General features: G+C 43.3%; 1 protein-coding gene across 1 annotated transcript in view; it reads left to right on the top strand.

Moving 5' to 3' along the window:
• ST3GAL1 (ST3 beta-galactoside alpha-2,3-sialyltransferase 1) overlaps positions 1–20,566 on the top strand; it is a 79,278-nt gene that overhangs the window by 44,438 nt on the left and 14,274 nt on the right. Inside the window, exons 2-3 of the mRNA XM_027645738.1 lie at positions 7,897–8,729; positions 18,517–18,713. Of these exons, the coding sequence (XP_027501539.1) occupies positions 8,421–8,729; positions 18,517–18,713 (506 nt within the window). The 5' untranslated portion in view covers positions 7,897–8,420. The remainder of the gene's footprint in view (positions 1–7,896; positions 8,730–18,516; positions 18,714–20,566) is intronic.

Consider the following 20,566-nt stretch of genomic DNA (forward strand, 5'->3'; position numbering starts at 1 on the left):
TTTACCATTTAAAACATCAGTATGTCTCTAGGGAAGTGGATAAAAGAAAATAAAGTGCCACCAGATAAGCAGAGATGCCATTTTTTCATGAATAGTGTGTGCAAGGAGGTAGGACTCCTGAAATCACTTTCTAGCAAGACAGGGGTTGTGGAACAAATTCCTGTCAGCAGCTTACTTTTCTGATGTTGTTTTTCAACATATCCCTGGTGTGACCTGGCAGACTCCAGCCTCTTGGCCATAAGTGCTACTGTTCACTGCTTGGCTGGACAGTGCTGTCATTCCAGTGTTCCTGTTCTGTCCTGAAAGTGTTTGAACCGAGGGTTGGTCCAAAGGAATAGACCATAAACAGGTCAGCAGTGGAGCTACCTGTTAAGTTTGAATTAATCACCCTTTTCACTGGCCTCTCCCAGTTTATCTCATGGTTGTTTCATGGTATGATGCAGCTGAGTTCTCTGTTGGCACTATAATGACCTGGAAAACTTAACACTAGACTTAACCTAGAAAGTTGTGCTTTTTTTCCCTTGAGCTGGCATGATACCAAGCCTGAATGCAGTAACAAAGGGCCATTACATAAACAGTGGCTTATTCACATTATAGTTCCCACTGGCAATAAATTGATCGTGAGTTTATCTCCATAGTCCCAGTCATCCATGTGTTTCTGAGTGATAAGTGATACCGAGGTGAATGTTGTCCTTGCATAGCTGGTGACACAAGGGGAGGGAGTCAAGCTCCCCCAGATGAGCTCCCCCCAGGCCAAAAGCATTTCTCCTCATCCTATCACTACAGGCTCTGCTAAAAAGTCCCTCCCTATCTTTCTTATAAGCCCCCTTTGGGCACTGGGAGCCTGCTCTGAGGCTCCCCAGAGCCTTCTCTTCTCCAGGATGAACAAACCCAACTCTCTCAGCCTGTCTTCATAGGCGAGGTGTTCCAACCCTCTGATCATTTTTGTGGCTCTCCTCTCAACTCACTCTAACAGGTCCATGTCTTCCCTGTGCTGGGGACCCCACAGCTGGATACAGCACTCCAGGTGGGGTCTCAGCAGAGCAGAGTAGAGGGGCAGAATCACCTCCCTCAGGCTGATGGCCATGCTGCTTTCAACACAGCCCAGGATACAGTTGGCTTTCTGGCCTGTGAGCACCTGTTGCTCCCCCAGTAGCCTAAACACTTCTCCTCAAGGCTGTTCTCTATCCCTTCATCCTCTTGTCTTTACTGGTAGAGGGAGTTGCCCTAGTGCAGGTGCACTGTACTTGGTCTGATTTAATCTCATGAAAAAGATTTTAGAGCCAGACAACCTGTCAGGACACTTCCAGTAGCATTCAAAACAAAAATTTCCCATTTGGCCTGAACACATGAGTAGGAGGACATTGTAGCACAATTAATCCTGGATATTAACACTGCGATTTCTCTAGCCTTTGCAGGAGTCAACTCTTGGTATGCAAGGGAGGAGGAGGTGGTAGAGGAAAAAATGTCTTCACCATGGTGAGAGGTGGCAACTCTCAGCATCCAAGGTTAAAGAAAGACTCCTGACCTTTTCTGAGCCAGATCCTCCAGTCATTTCTTCAAACACTGTGAGGGAGTTTTTGTTTCCAGACCACTCAGCAACAAGCCTGATAAAGTCTGCCAAGACAAATATTTGTTTTGAGGCACCGGAATGCAAATTCCCCACCCAAGTTTCTGTTAATCTCATACACATCTTGCACAAAAAGCTTGCCCTGACCACCCAGACCTGTTATGCAGAAAGTCAGGGCAGGCTGTGCTAGAGTACCAGGGAGATTCCCTATTGACCTGGCCAGCCCGAGCCTGCCGGCAAATCTGTTCATTGATAAGACACAAGTAGGTAATGATTTTTTTTCAGATCACCGGCACCTAAAATGCCATACAGTTAAGCTCCATAAACCCCCTCCATTTTTTTCTTCTATTCACTGTGATAGATGAAACACTGGCCAATAGCTGGCTTCAAATTCAATAAGCACAATAGAGCTCCTGCCTTCAAATTTGTCTGAAGCTACTTTTTCTCATGGCTTAAAGGTTCCTGAATGCTTTTGTTGATATGATTAGTGTGATTTGCTTGTGCTTTCCAAAATTCTGTCCTGTGGTGGCTTTTGGTGTCTGAGAAGGACGGGGTTCACCTTTGCCTGCCAGAGCTGTGGATGTCATACCATGGACAGGCTGGTGTGGCAGAGGATGTGCTGGGGCACAGGCAGCACCCACTCATGTCTCCAGCCCACATGCAGCCTTCAATGCCTGGTGAGACTGATCTGCTGGAGCTGAAGGAGATGGACCAGAGGTCTCACAGGGGGGTCCCAGCATCATCCACACTTCTGTCCTGTGTTTAACTCTGACTGGCTGCCAGGCTGTCTTGTAATTCACACTCTGTCTAACGTAGCAAAAGCCTCTTGCCCAGAGGTCTCTGGTGAGGTGTCAGACCAATGAAGTGTTTCTTTCTAAATGTCAGCCAGCTCCAGTCAGTGGGAGGCAGCCAGTGATGAGCCAGGGTAGGGCAGACGAGCCTGTGGTTTGGAGTGAAACAGTCCCCTCCATTGTTTCTCTCCAGGCCTAAGCCCAGACCTGGCATGGAAATTTGTGTGTATTTTTCCAGGGATATATTTTTGTTGCCCTAGAATGATATCTTCCAAGACTGTTCTGGGCCTCTGTAGGTTCAGTAAGGCAAGATTTAACCTTCCATCTTCTCCCAGCCCAGGGCTTTGAGACCAGGAGTTGCTCAAGTAGTTACTCACAAGGAATGTGGGCAGGAAGAAAGTCCTAAAACAGCAGAAAGGATGCTTGGAGACACACTGTTGGTGTTGCCAAAAGGGTTTATAACGATATAGCTGTCAGTGGCTCAGCTGAGAAACTAATTAATCTCTGGAGGATTTACAGGGCAGGAATCTGAGCTGTACTTCTGAAAATGGGCACTTACAGTTCTGCCACCGAGACCTTTCTAGCGCAGCACAGTTTCTAGAAGTCATATTGCAGCAAACCTTGAATTTACTCCTTGAAGTATAGAGCTTCCAGCTGTAAAATACTGTGGGATGTAGAAGGGTTCTGTGCTGATCACCATCAATCATGAGAGAGCTGCAGGAGGTCACATTGTCCTACTGCAGATTCCAACAGGGCAGGTGAATATGTAATTTTTGAGTCTAAAGGACTTTGGCACCTTTGAGCAATTCAAGCTGTGAATGGAACGCTGGCAGTATCTCTGTACAGAGATGCTGCTCTCTATTACCGTTGTGCTATTCTGCCTGACAAACTGTGTCTGGAAAATGCTGGCAACCTCAAAGTAGAGAGTGCATTTCACACCAAGGTCTTAATGTGAGTTACAGACCAGAAAAGCTGGATCCTGAACCATCAACATGTAACACAAGTTAACAAAGATCTCCTCAACATGGTGCTGGTACAGAGCACGTCTTTTCTGGGAAAGTAGGCATCAAAAAGGAGTCAAACACCAGTGTACTGGGAAATTTACAATGTGGGGTATGAGTAGTAGTGTGGTGATTTGTTTCTCAATGTTTTTTCATTATTATTTTCTACATTATTTTTGTTTAAGGCCCATCTTTTCAAAGAAATAAAAAAAATTAGCCATTGTGCTAATATTGTGTGGCTGACCACACAGATCTTGCGTAATCCCCAAATGCCCTTCTCCTGCACACCATAAGGTGTCCTATGCCCCGAGGCAGCAACACATCTCAGTCTCAAAGGTAAGGTTGACTCATCTGGATGAGTTTCACACCTGAGGCTGAGGCTGTGCAGGACCAGCCCTGGGAGGGACCCAGGGAAGGTGTCCCTTCTTCTGAGTCCTTATTTCAGGTTCCCACTTTCCTTTGTATTCCTTGGCTCCTTTGGGCTGGTGCAGGCTTTTATGGATTGATGGCTCCTGGGATGGGCCTGGTAGCAGCTGGAGCAGGGTTTTATTTAGGCTCCCCATCCTGTTATTTTCTTTTTGTGCTCCTTTGTGGGTGTGCAGATGAGCTTTTGTCACAGAACCTGATAAGTGCAGTGGGAATACATCTCATTTGTAGGTGGATTTGTAAAAAAATATTTCCTGAAGGTGTTAAGAATTGTTTTATATTAGTCCATTGAACCGATGTGGTTTTATCTTTGTTTGTTAATTGCCAGATTGGCAAGGGACCAGGGACATTCTTCAGACTGTAAGTTTTCAATGCAAATAAAACCTACCTTGGAGGGAAAAAAAAATAGACTGAGGGGGAAAAAGTTCTTTCTGTTCCTTCTCTGTAAAACATAAGAAGACAATGAAGGCAAACAATAACGATGGATTGATCCTGGTATATTTTGTAAAATGTAGACAAAGGATTAAGCTCTCCTTTATGACCATTTAATCACAACACACCCAGTTCTACACTCACAACAGAGCTTGGAGGAACCTACCTCTTCTTCTGAACTTATCTCCCTCTACTCTTCCTGGTATGTAACCTTTCACATTTTGCCTCCATTGCCCATCACTGGGTGTTACCAGCATAAATAATTTATCTCAGGGTGTAGAAAGGTGTCTTACATGAGGACAACAGGATACCTCGGAAGGGGGAGGAGTGGAAAGGTAGCAGGCAAAATCCAGACCAGAAATAAGACCTTAAGCACCCAACCACTTAAGGTAGCTTAACCTGCTGCTTGCATGAGCTAAGCTGGGATCTCTGCCCACAGGCACAGCCACAGGCATGTAGTATTAAACTCTGTTTATCTCTCAGGGGACTGTGGCTGGGAGAGGGCTGGGCACTAAATCTCTGTACCTGAAGTCCCCAGGAATTTTTTCTGGGTCTCTGAGGCCAAAATAGCCTGTTCACAGATGTGCTAATGCCGAGGTCATGCCGAGGTATGTTGATAAGGGCCATGTTTGGTATCATGCTACTTACTTGTAATGGCTTAATTTAACTACCACCCATAGTATCCAGAGGTAGAACATTCCGAACAGCTGCAGTTGGCAGCCCTGAGCATCTTCCCAGAGCAATCCCTACCCTTCTCACATCACAACACCTTGATGAATCCTTTGGAAACCCTTTTGCAAAGACTTATGAATCAAATGTGAGCAGGAGGAGATTCAGGGACAGTCAGAGATATGGTGCAAGATGCTGTGAAGAGTACAAGTAGTGATGTCTGGCTTGGATCTTGCATGTGTTATTAGAAAGGAAAAGAAGTCCTGATTCAAGTCACAGTGAACTCGAAGAAGAAAGCATTTTCCATTCATAGAATCATAGAATCAACTGGGTTGGAAAAGACCTCTGAGATCATCAAGTCCAACCCTTGATCCAACACTACCATGGTTACCAGACCATGGCCCTAAGTGCCACATTCAGTCTCATCTTAAAAACCTCCAGGGACGATGAATCCACCACCTCCCTTGGCAGCCCATTCCAATGTCTGATTACTCTCTCTGTAAAGAATTTCTTCCTAATATCCAACCTAAACCTCCCCTGGCAGAGCTCAAGATCATACCTTCTTGTCCTACTTCTGGTTGCCTTCAGTCTTCCTTTTCCTCAGGCCCTAAATCACATATGTAGTTCCTGGAGCCTTTCTGTGAGGTATATATGTATACATTTGTTATATATATATATATATACATTTGTTATATATGTATATATGTTATATATATGTATATATATCACAAGTATCCATAGGAAAAGTGAACATTCATAGGAAACTAAGTAGCAACAATTAAAATAGACCATGGAGTGTTTATATCCACATGGGAAAAAAACCTTCGGAGTTCTGGTTTCTCACCTTCCCATCACATGTTATAAAAGACAGGATGATTAGAAGTTTGAAAACATTTCAGTCCACTGTGTAAACACTGGTTTGGGTCTTCTTTTTTTTTTTCTTTCCCAAATTGTAAATATAACTTTAACCTTAGCTGAATTACAGAAATTAAATAAATAAATCTGATTAAATAAGTGCTTGTTTTGGAGGCCAGAACTGTTTTATGAACAATACTCCATTTTATAGGCTTTTTCCAAGAAAGGCTGGATAATCCTCCTCCCTCCTCCTCTGAAAAATATAAGAGAAGAGCAGGAATTGTGTTTACAAATATTGACTTGGCCTAGCGCTGACAGCAGTGGGGGTTTGACCCCCCCAGCATCACAGCTCTTGAATTATCCACTCCATAAATGGATAACTAATTTGCTTCTGGGATTTGGCATATTGGGAGGTGATAGAGGCTGTGTTTTTGTTTAGACTAACAACTATATCCAGGCTAGTAAAGCAAATGTGTTTGGGACTGCTCTGTGACACAGAGACCAGCTGGTGTGGATGGGGCTGTGCATGGGGGCTGTTCTCCTAAGCTCCCTTTCTAAATCTCCAAGTCACATAGGCAACATCCTCATCACCTCTCAGGATGCAATTCCTGAACTTTACCTGGGAATAGTTCCGAAGATTCCTGGTTAGTCCAAAAACTTCCCTCTTAAACATTAAAGCAAGCACATGATGATTTCCTGGTGCTATGTGATTTACTGTGGAAGGAGCATGAGCAGACGGGGTTAATAAAGCCTTTTGTTATCCAGTCTGACCCACTCGTCAGCCCTTGAGCTCCTATAAATGCAGTTGGAGGGACCAGACTTAAAATAAATCTTGAGGCATTTGGCAATCAGCAGCTAATTGAAGGGCACATGCCACCCATCACGTGCAGGGAGAAACCTGGAGCAAAGGCTCAAGACCATGGTCTTCGGATTCGGCTTTTTGGGACTTGGTAAATATTTACACACCACCTCGAAAATCCAAGTCTATGCTGTTTCCAAGATGCCCTGTCAAACCCTTTGGAAAAGTGGTTTGGCCTGGGGCAGCTCCTCTAAAATCCCCAGAAGAGGAGCCAGCAGCAAAACTGGGGATGCTGTGGCTACCAGCTACTCTTCCCCCACATCTGGATAACCATCACATTTGAGTGATGCAAGGAGGGAAATTCTGCATCAATGTGGCACACAGAATGGGTTAAAATGGTGGGGTTTAATGGTAAAAGTTGCATTTTTGTTCTTTGTTGGTGTGAAGCCTGCAGCTTAGCAGTGAATGAGACTTTTCTCTCTGGGTTTTTGCTTGTTCGTAAATTGGACATATTCTGACACAGTAACATGTTTTTCTTCCCACAAAACAACAGCACTGTGGGAGGAAGGAATTAATTTTTTGACTTTTAAAATCTTCTTTAAATCACTGCTGCTAGGCCCAGGACACCAAGAGGGGAAGGGTGAGCAGCTCTTTCTTCTGTATCCCCAAGGCAGCTTCATGCCTCTCTACCTCTCTCTTGGGGTCTCATAGGAACTCTCTGAGATCACAGGCTGCCATCACCTACCCTTCCTTGGCAGGAAAAACAGCAATAACCCATGTGAAACAAAGGCTATTTTATACTTTGATTTCCCCCCTCTGTCCCAGGACATGATGGCTGTTCTTGCTTGGCTTCTCTGAATCACAGGTCTAGTCCCAATCTTTAAGAAATCAAGCTGGGTGGGGGGAGCAAGAGAAAGGAAGCAATTCATCCTTCTCCCTATCCTGTTCCTCCCTCCTTTGCCGGGTGCTTTTTGTTCAGCTGCTCTGAGTTATGAACACTTTGCTGCATATCTTGTGGCTATCAAGGTCATCTTGAAGAAAGGTGGTGAGTCATTGCCATTCAAATAGTTACAAACTGTAATTCAAATAAGGCCAGAGCAGAGTGAGGAGGCTGATTCAGTACAAAGAGACTCAATGTCCACAGGTCGATGCTCTGCCCTTTCCGAAATTTCACCCTGAAATTTCTCAGTATGCAAATACCACAGCAGAGCTGGAAGCTGCTGCTGCTGTGTTCAGGTCTCTGAGCTGATCAGAAGTTTTGGGACTGGCTGAGAAAAGCAGAGAAAATAGGTTGGGAGGAATGCAAAAAAAATTCTGAAAATTATTATTCTTTCTTTTTTTTTCTGTCTCTAGGTCTCAAACTGCTCTCCATGGCTTAAATGGGCATCAAAGCATGTCTCTCTGATGGAATGTACATCCCCAAATGATCCAATCCCTCAAGAACTAATTTCCAAGAAAAAGAATAACCACCCTCTTCTTTCTACAATTTGCTTGTTTTAATGTCTGGCTTACTCTTATGTTCAAAACCTGAATTTTAATGCTGATATTGCTCCCTTTTAAATATTCTGGTACACAGAAAGACGGGTCTGTGTCCATTAAACTCTCATCAGGAGAGGGTAACAGCAGGACACAGAGAGGTGGAAGGAACTTGGAAGCACCCTGAGAAAGTGAAAGGAAATACTTAGCTTTGCCTTTTTTAAGCCTGTTTGGGAAAGATGAAGCTTCTTCCCTTACTGATGAAGGTATTGGAGTCAGTCTGTTCAACCTAAGCCCAGGGTGGTAACTGATCTGTACCTGCTGCACCTTTTCCTTTTTGCCTTACACTGGACCCTGCATTGTACTTGATCAGCAGTGGTGGCAGAACCTGAGTGGGAAAGATGGTTGTAAGGAGGAGAAATGTGAAAATGTTTACATTCGCCTTTTTGCTCATCACGGTAACATCGTTTCTGCTGAACTACACACACCAAGTGACCACAACCACCTGGGATCCGAGGCATCTCGTCATGCAGTTTTCAGAGCAAGTCCAAAAACTCTTCAAGTACCCCAGGAGACCTTGCAGCTGTCGCACGTGCATTTCAGAGATGGGACATTCGCTCTGGTTCGATCAGAGATTTAATTCAACTATGCAACCTTTCTTGACCTCACAAAATGCCTTGATCCCAGAAGACAGCTACAGGTGGTGGCTGGTAAGTGGGACTTGTGGATACAGCCCAGAGTTTGAGTGACAGTCACAGTTTCAGGCTTCAAGTGATGCTGAGCAGATAAGAGATAGTTTCTGCCAAAAGCATTTGCTGTCTCAGCTGACAAGGAAGGCAGAGGTGGGAGGAGTTGGGTGTTTGTGCTGCTGTTTAGCTCAGAGGGGCTTGTAGTGCACGTTCACTTGCTCCAAGCTAGAAAAGTCCCTGACAGAGTTAGGTGGTAAATCCAGAATTTGCAAGTGTCAATATTGCAGTTTTCTCCCTTCTCTTTGAAAGACCAGAATTCGTAAGCCGGCTGTTTTTGCATCAGATGGGCTTTTTGCCATCCGCTGAGGTAGCAAAGCAAACTCGTTGTGAAGTGTGTAATTCTCCTGGGTCTCTCCCTAGCATAAGATGTGTAAATAATTAGCAGGATTAAATGAAAAATGATTAATTGCATGCGTATGAAAACATTCTCCATTATGGCTGCTGATGTAAAACAGGCCTGGAAAGCACATGGGTGGCTGTGGATTGATGGGAAGGAGCAGCCCCAGCGTATCCTTGAGCAGGATGGTACAACCACCCTTGGAGCATGATCCAAGTACCATGAAAGCTAGTGGATACCTTGTTCACAAAGCACAAAAGGGAAAAAGGTGCATCCTGATGTTTTGCCCAGTAAAAGCCCCTTTTATATTCTCTTGAAACAAGACCTCGATTGAATAATCTACTCATGGCGTTCACTGCTGAGCTGCTAAAGCACAAGTTCTGGCTGCAGTGACCCCAGTGAAATCACAGTTGTATTGCACTTGTTTTCCCCCTCTTAGGGAAAAATAGTCCCCTGTGCCTTTCTTTGAACACACAACAGCCTCCAACTTGGTGTCTTGTGGCAATCATAATCCTTGTTATTGAATCCAGGGCTTTCAGCCCTTCTATGGCACCTTGAGGGGGCCTTTCTGATAGGCACCCATTATTGTGGTGGGGACATTTAGGTTTTGGAGGGGATGTCTAGTGCTGTGGGAATGAGGCTGTATTGGATTTATCACTTCTCACTCTTCTGACTGTTGCATTTACTGGTGAAAAATAAATGCCACTGAACTCTGACATTTTTAATTGTTGTACAAATGATATGATTGTTTTATGATGAAACCATTGCTTTTACTATGAGTCTCGTGTACTCCAGGTGCTGTATCCTTTCACCTGCTCCTTGGCCATGACTCTGATTTCCCATTGTTTGTGTTTTTTCTTGCAGCCTCCAGACACTTTTCCTTGTGGTCCCCATTGTGGGGGTTTCCTAGCTGGGCTCTGCTGAAGTTGTGAGAAGGGAACATGGCAAGCTCAGGTCCAAGTTCCCCTTGCCCTGGCTTGAGATTTCATCAGGGAGCTGAACTGAGCTAACAACTGGCAGTTTTCAGAGGAAGGGGCATACCCCAAATTGAGCTTAGTAGATCACTTGCACAGCATCCCAAGTAAAGCCACACTGCATTCTGCATTGAGAACTCACTGATTTAAACAAGAGGTTTAAATACATTCTCTCTTAAAACAAAAAAAAAAAAAGGAAGAAAAAGCTTGGGACACTCAGCATACTAAATTTGTGATTCTCCTTCTTGTAGTGAAACTGAGAGAAAAAAAAAAGACATTATCTGAATTCACAGAATCACAGAATCAATTAGGTTGGAAAAGACCTTTGAGATAATTGAGTCCAACCTATGACAGAACACCACCTTGTCAATTACACCATGGCACTGATGCCTTGTCCAGGCTTTCCTTAAACACCTCCAAGGACAGTGACTCCATCACCTCCCTAAGTAGCCCATTCCAATATCTAATCACCCTTTCTGTGAAGAAAGTCCTCCTAATGTCCAACCTAAGCCTCCCCAGTGCAGTTTTAGACTATGTCCTCTTATCCTGACCCTAGTTGCCTGGGAGAAGAGACCAACCCCCACCTGGCTACAACCTCCTTTCAGGCAGTTGTAAAGAATGCTAAGGTCACCCCTGAGCCTCTTCTTCTTCAGGCTAAACAACCACAGTCCTCTCAGTCGCTCCTCATTGGACTTGTGCTCCAGACCCTTCAGCAGCTTCATTGCCCATCTTTGGACTCACTCCAGAGCCTCAGTGCCCTTCTTGAAGTGAGGGGCCCGGAACTCGACACAGTAGTCGAGATGTGGCCTCACCAGTGCATTAAAAATTCAGCTTAACCTTAAACAGATGCTTTCAGGGGAGGTCTGTTTCTTTTTCAGCAAAATGAAAAAAACAGTGACTTTCAGAACAGTCAAAAGTCTTCCCTCCTCTGCTCCAAATCAAAGCTGTTCATTAGTTTTCAGAGCTGTCTAACCCTATTTTAGTGTTTTCTTTCTTTCTTTTTTTTTAATTCAGATCAAGTTCAAAAGAAATATACCACTTCAGAATGCAAAATCAAAGCATTCTTTTTTTTCAGATGGTAAAAATAAATCTTTTAATATTTCTAGACATTTTGTATCTTCCACCATGATGTTTGAAATTTTTTGGTGTCCCCCAAAACTGCATTGTGTATTGGAAGTCAGTAACTTACTGGAAATCTTTGCCCTAACCCATGATAAATGGAGAAAGTACCCTGACTCCTTTGAAAGATGGTCTTGGGTAAACCCAGACACAATGTGGCCTCACCTCCTCATTGCTACTGATTTCTAATGTACATGTTGTTTTGGTTAAGCTTTTTCAATACAGTCAGTGTCATTTTTGCGGTAAATAACTCCCAGGTGCATCCTGATGGCACTCCCTTTTCACTGTTCATTTTTAGGTTCATCTTCAAAGTGATTCTGAGATTTCAGCCAGTCTTTAAGAAAACATTGCTCATGGCCATGCTTTACTCTTGTTGGCTTTACCAACTCAGTAATTTGTCACTTTTTACTATATTTGTACATAAAGATGAGGCATGAGGAGACCTGAGATTGCTCAAATTTCTATTCAGGGGAGAAATGACTGTGTTCGCTCTCAGGAACTGCCTTCAGACAGTGTGGTGGTTTCTTTGTGCTGTAACTGAGACTCTGAGGTGACGGTGACTTCACTGGAGTTATTAATTACATGGCTGTGACTTTCCTGTCATGGGTTGTGTTTGGACTAAATGCAGTCAGAGCTCTTGCTGGAGAGCTGCCCGTCTACCAAGCTCAGTCTGGCCTCCCACCCCCTTTAGCTCTGTTGCTGTACATGTGAATGTTATCCATCCAAATGGTCCTGCAGCATTAGTATCCCTCCACTGCTAGGAAAGTTAGGACTGATTTCAGAGACTAATGGCCAATATTGGAGACAAAGTGGCATTTGGGGCTGAAGAATGGGATGGTTTCACTTGCTTACATGTCTACCAGGCTGCTTCATGGTTTATTTGGAGAATATATGGTTTAAACTCTTTAATCTTGGTGGAATGCAGCCTTTTGGAAGGAAATATTCCTGCCTGCTCTGAATAAAGTTGTTTGTCCATACTGGATTTAGTGCTACCATCTATGAAGGTGAGAAGGAGCAGGGAAGAGAAGGTCAGTGCCACCATCCTGCTGCACGAGGCGGGGCTGCTCTGGAGAAGCACCTGAAAACGTACCTGGCTGTTTCTGTGTTCACGGAAACAAGGGGGATGTTGTCAGGACTGCTCATTGCTTTTCATTTGCTTAAATCTACACAGCTGATAAACTCTGTCTTCATTACTTTTGTCTGGTAGCAATGGCCAAAATTCTCCTCCTGGATACACCCCTGCACCTGCTCTGTGCTCTTTGTGACTTAAAGTTGAATTCAAGTCCTCTTCTCTGGGGAAGGATCTGGGCCTTAATAACACTCCAGGCTGTAACCATTTTGTTAGAACTTCCTTCCTTACTTCCTTACTTCCTTCTTTCCTTCCCTTCGCTTCCTTCCCTCCCTTCCTGTCTCTCACCTCCTCTCTCTCTTCTTTACTTTCCCTCACCTCATTCTCAGGGACTGTGAGAGTCTCAGTGTTTTGGAAGGTGGCACCTGCTGTTACGTGATACATTCCTTTCTGTTTATATTTTCTTTCCCACCTCCCTGAGCTGGTCCACCTGCAAGTTTTCCATTGTTTTACTATGACACAAATGCTGTGGATGTTCTCACTAAACTTAGTAACCCCTATATAAGGAAACATATCAAGAATTACGTGCTGTAACACAGCACAGCATTTATTTATAGTTTTCTTGTTTTGTTTTCAGGGGTGGATGCATTGTTCTTAGTGGTCATAAAGTATTAAAAATATGAGATCAGAACATGCTGTTCTAAATTCAAAATAAACGTGTTGAGGTTGATGGATTAAAGGTGTGATAAGTAAATTCAGGCTCAGAGTTTCCTGGCAATCTTATCTGTAGCACATTGTTCATAAACTATTGTGTTATAGCAATTTTTATCTTGAGTCTTATGATATTTGAGAGTTTTGCTTTCTTTTTTTTTTTGGAAGATAGCTCAGCTCTTGAGGCCATGTTATTGGTGTATCTAAAAGAAAATATTAGTTTTAAATCATTATGTTTGTAGGAAAAAATGTAATATATGGCTTAAAAATTTGCTAATCAGCTAGTGAACAAAAGGACATCCCCAACACGTGCCCTGGGGAAGCTGTGGAAGCTGCACTTATTTTTAAGACAACGGCAGAGCTTCTTGGCACCTGAGTCATGCATTTTGAATGCTCTTTGTAGAAAATGTGCCCAAGTGCTTTGATCACCAGAAGTTTTCTTTAAAACTGGGACGCTCTCGGTGACACTTTGAAGGGTTCAGCGCAAAGAAGGAAGCGTGTAGCTACCAGACCTCTGCAGAAAGTGGTACCGAATCCAGACCAGGTCCCAGGCTCTGCTCCCAGTACCTGCCACGTGCCAGTCCCTCCTGCTGTTGCACTGCTTGGTTGGAAGCATGACATTTAAATAAGATTTGGGCACACTGGAAGAACCTGACCTTGGACTACCTCTTACCCCCAGTGGCAGCCACAGCATGAGTCCTGCTGGGCTGGAGCTGCTCCTCCTATGGTGAAGACAGATGGATGTGAAGGTGGTCCAAGCTCGCAGGTCTCTCTAAGCACTGTGATGCACTGTCCTGAGCTGCAAACACCCTGAAGCCAGAAACAAGGGCACACAGAGCTTGCACAGGCATTGTCTTGACACAAAAGTGGCATAGAGATGACTCATATCAGCCATGGCAGTCAGAAATCACACAATTTGGCATATGCATATTATTGTGTGCTATTTACATAATATATGCACATATGCATTCATATGTGAGAGTGTAAATTTTTTGATGACACAAATCATTAAACAAAGACCAGACTCATGAAGGCGTCTATATTCTTCCCCTTCCAACTCTTTGATGCATAGGAATTACAGGACAATAATAATGCCATATTTTCCAAATCAAGGGGGAATTTTAAGAATCGATGGTTTCCTTTTAACCTCCCCTTCAGTCTGCAAAATGGAGATTACCTGGGTTTGCCCCACCAGAGTTGCTATGATTAATCTTCATATAATGTATAATGTCTTATAGTGTTGCATGACTGTAGTGCCTCCAAACTGCTGCAGCAAGGCAATTAGTAGCTGTGCAAAAGAGGTTCTCATGGGGCTTTATTCCCTCTTAAACTTTTAAAAACAGTTCAAAAATTTAGAAAAACCACAAACCCCAGTACTGCTACACCAACTTCCCCCAGCTGCCTGGCTGTGTGCTGGCAGTGATGCCTCATCAGTACTGGCTGCTGCCAGACCCACACCTATACCCATCTGCCTTCATATGTGTTCTACCTGCATCCACATCACACCAAAGATTACAAGTTAATCTATTCAACCTGCTAATAATTTGGGTTTTTGAAGTTGTGTTTAATACACTGCCAAACTTGACCATTTGTGCAGGGTGCACAGGCACCAGGACAGCATTCCTTTGAGGTTCTCCTGACTCCTTTGAGGCCCCAACATAAGAAGGATGTGGATCTCTTAGGCCAAGTCCAGAGGAGGTTGGGAAGATAATCAGAGGCTGGAATACCTTTCCTATAAAGACAGACTGAGAGTGTTGGGGTTGTTGAACTTGGAAAAGAAAAGGCTCCAGAGAGATCTTATTGCAGCCTTTCAATACCTAAAGGGGGCTACAAGAGAGCTGGAGAGGGACTTTTCACAAGCGCATGTAGTGGTAGGACAAGGGGTAATGGCTTTAACCTGGAAGAGGATAGTTTTAAGATTGGTTATTAGGAAGAAATTCTTTCCTTTGAGTGTGGTGAGGCACTGGCCCAGGTTACTCAGAGAAGTGGATGCCCCATCCCTGGTAGTGTTCAAGGCCAGGTTGGATGGGGCTTGGGGCAAGCTGATCTAGTGGGACCTGTGTCTGCCCATGGCAGGGGGGTTGTAATCAGATGATCTCTAAGGTCCCTTCCAACTCAACCCATTCTAGTATTCTATGGTTCAATGGCTGTAGCTGTATCATCACCACTCCAAGCTATTAGCTCTGAGAAGCCTTGGCTGAATTTACACTCTCCCTTTACAACCCCTTAGCCAAGTTTTTGGGTATTGCTTCTTGCAGTAGCTGTCGATGTGATCATACCAGAGAGCTCAGTAAAACCTTCTGAGCAGTTTATAAAAGCAGCAAATCCCTTATCCTTAATGAAGGTGCATGCATAGTGATGAAAGAAGGAACAAACACTTCCTTGGAAAGCCATTCATGGCTAAAGAAAGAAAGAGCATAAACTTGGAGGGTTCTTTTTCTTGCTTTCCTTTTTTTTTTTTCTTGCTTGATTTTTTTAAAATAAGAAGATGTAAATCCAACTAGTAAATTTCTGTATGTGAAATGCAGAGTTTTTAAGGCTGGATAACAGCTTAGATAACATCTTCCCTGTGAAGATGATTAGGAAACTTCTCAATCGGAACTCCCGATTACGATTTTTAACAATTTAGGTGAAGAGTTAATTCTCAAGTGCCAGACAAATATTTTATGAAGGGAAGCTGGAGAGTTAAGTGATCCATTAATATTTTATATATGGACAGAAGGTGGATTAAGATGCTTTGTGATCTTGGGCAAGAGGTTAAACTGCTTCTTTAGACACAGGTATTACTTGCACAGACTTCTGAGAAAAGCAGTCACTTCACTCAGGACACAGGGATCAGGTATTTCAGTGTATATAAGGCCACTTCTAGCAGCTATATCCATATGCATATCCCTGTCACACAACTACAGAACTTGGAGAGAGGATGTTGTCCCAGCAATGCCACATGGCACTGCTATGGCTCTGCCTTGCACAGAGTGGACAAACTTTCACCCAATGCTTCTGTTGATTTATGGGAAAGGCCAGACTTTGTTAAAAAAAAATAAAATTACATTACTCAAAAAAAATAGGACAAAAGTTTGGTGTGGGAAAGTGAACTATAATCGGCTTGTAATTTTAATGCTATTAAAATGGTCTTTTTCAATAAGCCAAGCAAACATTGTGCAATAAGGCATTGGCTGTGCATTAGATCTGAACTTTTAGAAGTTAGATATGCTTTGGAGTTAACCACCTTTGTTCCCTACTCTTCTCTGTTTTGTTGAAAAATCAAAGACTGACTAGTGTTAATTGAAGATCAGACCTGAAAAGTAAAGTTCAATCAGATGATCATTGAGGAAATTTAAGCAGAGGACTTGAAATGAGTTAAGGACAAATGTCTCATTGTATGAATGTCCAGCACACAGTGCAGTAAGGTCATCATCCTACTTGAGGTCACTGAGAGGATTTCTAACATTAATAATAGTCTTTCCTGTTGGAGTTGTGCACAACTGAGGGATTGTAGGATGATGGTATCCTGCTTTCAGGCTTATGTTGGTGCCCATGTTTCAACTTGTTTGCAGTAGTTACTCTCTCTACACTGACAGCAGCATGACAGAAAGGCAGATACCTGTGTTGTGCAAATACAGGTGCCTATCCAGGATGTTTTTTACCATTTTAATGCATCAAAAATGCATCAATACTCCAGGTCCTTTCCTTTTATGATTCTGTCATTCTGGATGAAAAGGCAATTTAACCTAAAAAGGGAGCCCAGGTAGAATTTTAGAATTTTCTCAAAATTACCTTCCACATCTGAATTTTCTCAGGTAAAATCAGTTCAAGAATAAGATTTCGGTGGTTTTGCCTTTCATTTCTTAAATACAGTTAAAATCAGCTCACCTTTACAGAGAGAGAGTATACATGGGTGTGTGCAAATGTGTATTCAAATAACTCAAAACAAGTTCCTTTTTTAAAAAAGGTCAGATTTTACTTCATTATACACCTGCTACTACACTCTGTGACATCTATGAAATCTCCAATTATTTTGAAGGCTACACACTTCCTAACATTGTTTTTCACATATTCAGAGTAATATCGGGTTAGATTGGATTCACAAAGAATACACAAGGGTTTCGATATGTGGCCATGTGTTTTTATTATCACACAGGAATTTGGAAGACAACCTTTTTCACTTAAATAATTGAGCCATCCACTGAACAGTGACATATGTGGTCATTAATGTAGTATTTGTTTGGACATCCTAATTACCTTGCATCCTAATCACCTTCTGCAGTCCATATGCAAGTATATAGACTAGGAAGGATTAGTCAGAAGATTAAGTCTATGTATGCAAAATGTCTTTGTCTTCTTTGTTTCGAGTTCTTAACATCATCTTGTAGCTCTGAACTCCACAGACCTGTTGTTCATTTCAGTGCAAATAACGTTCTGCAAGGAGGCAGCATGGAATTTAAACAAAAATTACAGTACTACATCTTTTTGTGTGAGAGAGGGAGATACAAGGACAAATTAACAGTTCCTGGTGCAACCAAGGGAAACGCATTGGAAACTAAAGCCAAATTCCCCCAGGCCATTCCTGGGAGTTGTGGGAAAAGGTGTTTCTCTTCTCTTCCTCCCTGTCTCTCCTCACCCTGGGCTGGCAGAGCAAGACAGAGCCTTTTTGGCCCATTTTGTGCTGGAGCCATTCTCCCTTTGTGAGCTTGCAAGCAAGTAACACCACGAGGGAGGGCAATGGTGTCTGTGAACCTGCCAGCACTCCCAAACTTTTTAGTAGACCTCAGAGAGCTGAGCCCCGGAAAGGGAGTGTCTGACCATCACCCACCCTGCACCTTGCCTGTACCTTCCCAATCCAGCCATTGTTTCCACCATGCACCATAGAGCTGCTACAAAACAGTTTCCCTCCATGGCAACAGACACAATGACCAAGGTCCGGGTGGTTTTCCTCATCCTGGAGATTTTTTTTAGATGATTTTGCATCTCCAGCCCTCAGGGCTAACTCTACTATAATTTTCTATTGCACAAGCAGCTGGTTCCTCCACACTTCACTTCCCATCTCCCTCTCCCACTTCTAGCATATGCCAAAATATGTGGAAGGGATATAAGCCATTTCTGTGTTCCCTCAGGTTCCCTGAGACTTTTCTGTCCTTTTTAGAAGAACTGAAAGACATTATACAAGTCCTACCAGAAGATACCTGGTCCAGGGTGAGTGTAGGCTTACAGTGACCAGAGGAACATTTATTCTGCTAAGGCCAGCCTTGGGGAGAATGTGTGATCTGTTCCTTCATGGCTAGACAGTCTGAGGATGTGTGGGAATCTGAGGAGATGGAGGAGAAAAGGGGAGTCAAGTTTAAAAAGTTAATGGGAAATGGTTTTTACTTTATTTTTTTCACACTTTGGCTCCCAACCTCAAGTCTAGTGAAGACACTACAGAAAGCAGTGTCTTCAGGTGGACCCAAGAATGATCTTTGAGGAGACATTTGAAGCTATGTCTAGCTCACAGAAAAGCTTTCTGTATTGATAACCTGAAATGATTTTTCTCCCTAACAGAAACTGCAAGCAGAGAAAGCTCCGAGGAATTTGAACACTACTCTCACAGAATTGTTTGGGGTCATTCCCGGGGACGGGGATCCCCTGCAGGAGAGAGGTACTTACACGTGCAGACGATGTGCTGTCGTGGGCAACTCTGGGAACCTCCGGCAGTCGCAGTATGGCCGAGATATTGATTCCCATGACTTTGTGCTCAGGTAAGTAAAAACCACCTCAGCTCCAGATCCCTTTTTTGTCTAAAATTCACCGGTATTTTGGGTGACAAGTGAGCAAACAAGACTTCAGGGGCTATCTAGTGAAATCTGGTGCTAAGTCAAATCTAAGTTCCAGGAATATAAATTATGTGTGTTGGAGATATGACCCCATGTTTTAGCTTGGAAAAAAAAGTGTTAATAGCTGTTGATACTGTAGCTTGTTCCACATGATCCATAATCATCCATGTTAAAAATCAGAGATGAAAAAGAAATTGTCAGTTTTGAATAAAAACTACTTCTGCAGCTATTACTCACAAATGATCTTTTAGACATTTAACTGACTATATCAGATTTTACTTTCTTGCACTGGTTCATTCTCAAGCAATGGGGTGGGGAAGCCAAAATCACTTTTGAGTGGACAGGAGGCAGCTGTCTGGCTGCAGGTACTTTTTAAAGGATCACATCTCCTTTCCCTTTTGAGGCAATGAAGTTGGCTACTTTGTCCCACTGAGATGCAAGCAGGAACTAGGTAAGCAGAGCTAATCATCCAGATGACAGCCAAGATTCCTGGACTGACTAAGTTAATCTCCAACATATTGTCTGCCTTTCACACCACACCTACCAGTACAGTACAATTTGGGGAGAAATAAAGGGCAGGAAGGGAGGGATTGAAAATACCACAAGTAGGATTACACTCTCAGAAACAACAAAACACTCAGTAGGAAGTTGTGCACTGAAACCAAGAGTAAATCAACAAAAGATAAGCACTATTTGAATTGTTAAGCCATCTTGGCTTCCAATGTGACTCAGACATACCATAGAGTCTTCAGACGACATCTAAATGTCCACAACAAATCACTTCAGGAGTTGCTTCTTTTAGCTGTGTATCTTGCTCCCTGCCAAAAGTACCTCCCCAAAGGCAGAGGCAGCCAGCCTGGTCTTGAGATCCACAAAGGGAAAGGTAGAGCCCTCAACACTAGTCCTACAGGTTGCAAATGTGGGGCAGCTGCAAATGTGGGAAGCTGTGGTGCATTTATGCCAAACTCTGTGTCCATCCCTATGGAGACCGTCTCATTCCTGCGTGGACTTTCTTATATTGCCTGGCCTATGTTTCCAGATTGATACAGAAAAGGCTTTGCTTGACTTAAAGTGATAACTAAAGAGTAACACACTCAGGTGCATGTTTCTGCTCTGAGGACTTGCCCATCCCACAGCCATGCATCCCTGGCAAGGGCAGAACTCTCTGTGACTTGAAATTGAACCTTCCAGTCTCCGATTTATATTTCAGCAATCTTAAGCCAGATCTGAAAGGATTGTACAAGGTTTTAGGATTCACCATGGGAATTTGTGCAGAGAGGGTGATCCCTCTGTGCGTCAAACACAAAATCTCTGGTGACCTGATACTCACTTCCACGTGCTCTGGCAATACAGCCGAGTGTAAGGAAGAGCCAGAGAGTCTGAGGAGACACCTTTCCTTACAGCGTGTACCAGCTCACTTTTATTTGCGTAACTATCTACTTTCATGACAGAAGGGAAATTCCTGCTCAGTCCTTCCTGCTGAGACTGTGTGTGAACACTACCTTCTGCCATGTGGCACAACCAACCCCACCACGGATGATAGGAAAGGTACACAGATCTGAGGGCAGGTTGGAAGGTTGCAAGATAACTAAGATGTTGCCATTGTCATCATCTTGATAGAAACAAACCTCCATATTTTATACCTTCAACTGACTAATCTCAAGATAAAACATAGAAAGTCTCAAGCTTTACTGGTATTTTTACACTGATAAGGGTCACTGGCAGGGAACCCAATAACAGGGAACTCAATAAGAAATCCATGTAGGCTGGCAGGCTAT

The sequence above is a fragment of the Corapipo altera genome, unplaced genomic scaffold, assembly GCF_003945725.1.
Source record: "Corapipo altera isolate COAL_440 unplaced genomic scaffold, ASM394572v1 51, whole genome shotgun sequence".
NCBI lineage: Eukaryota > Metazoa > Chordata > Aves > Passeriformes > Pipridae > Corapipo > Corapipo altera.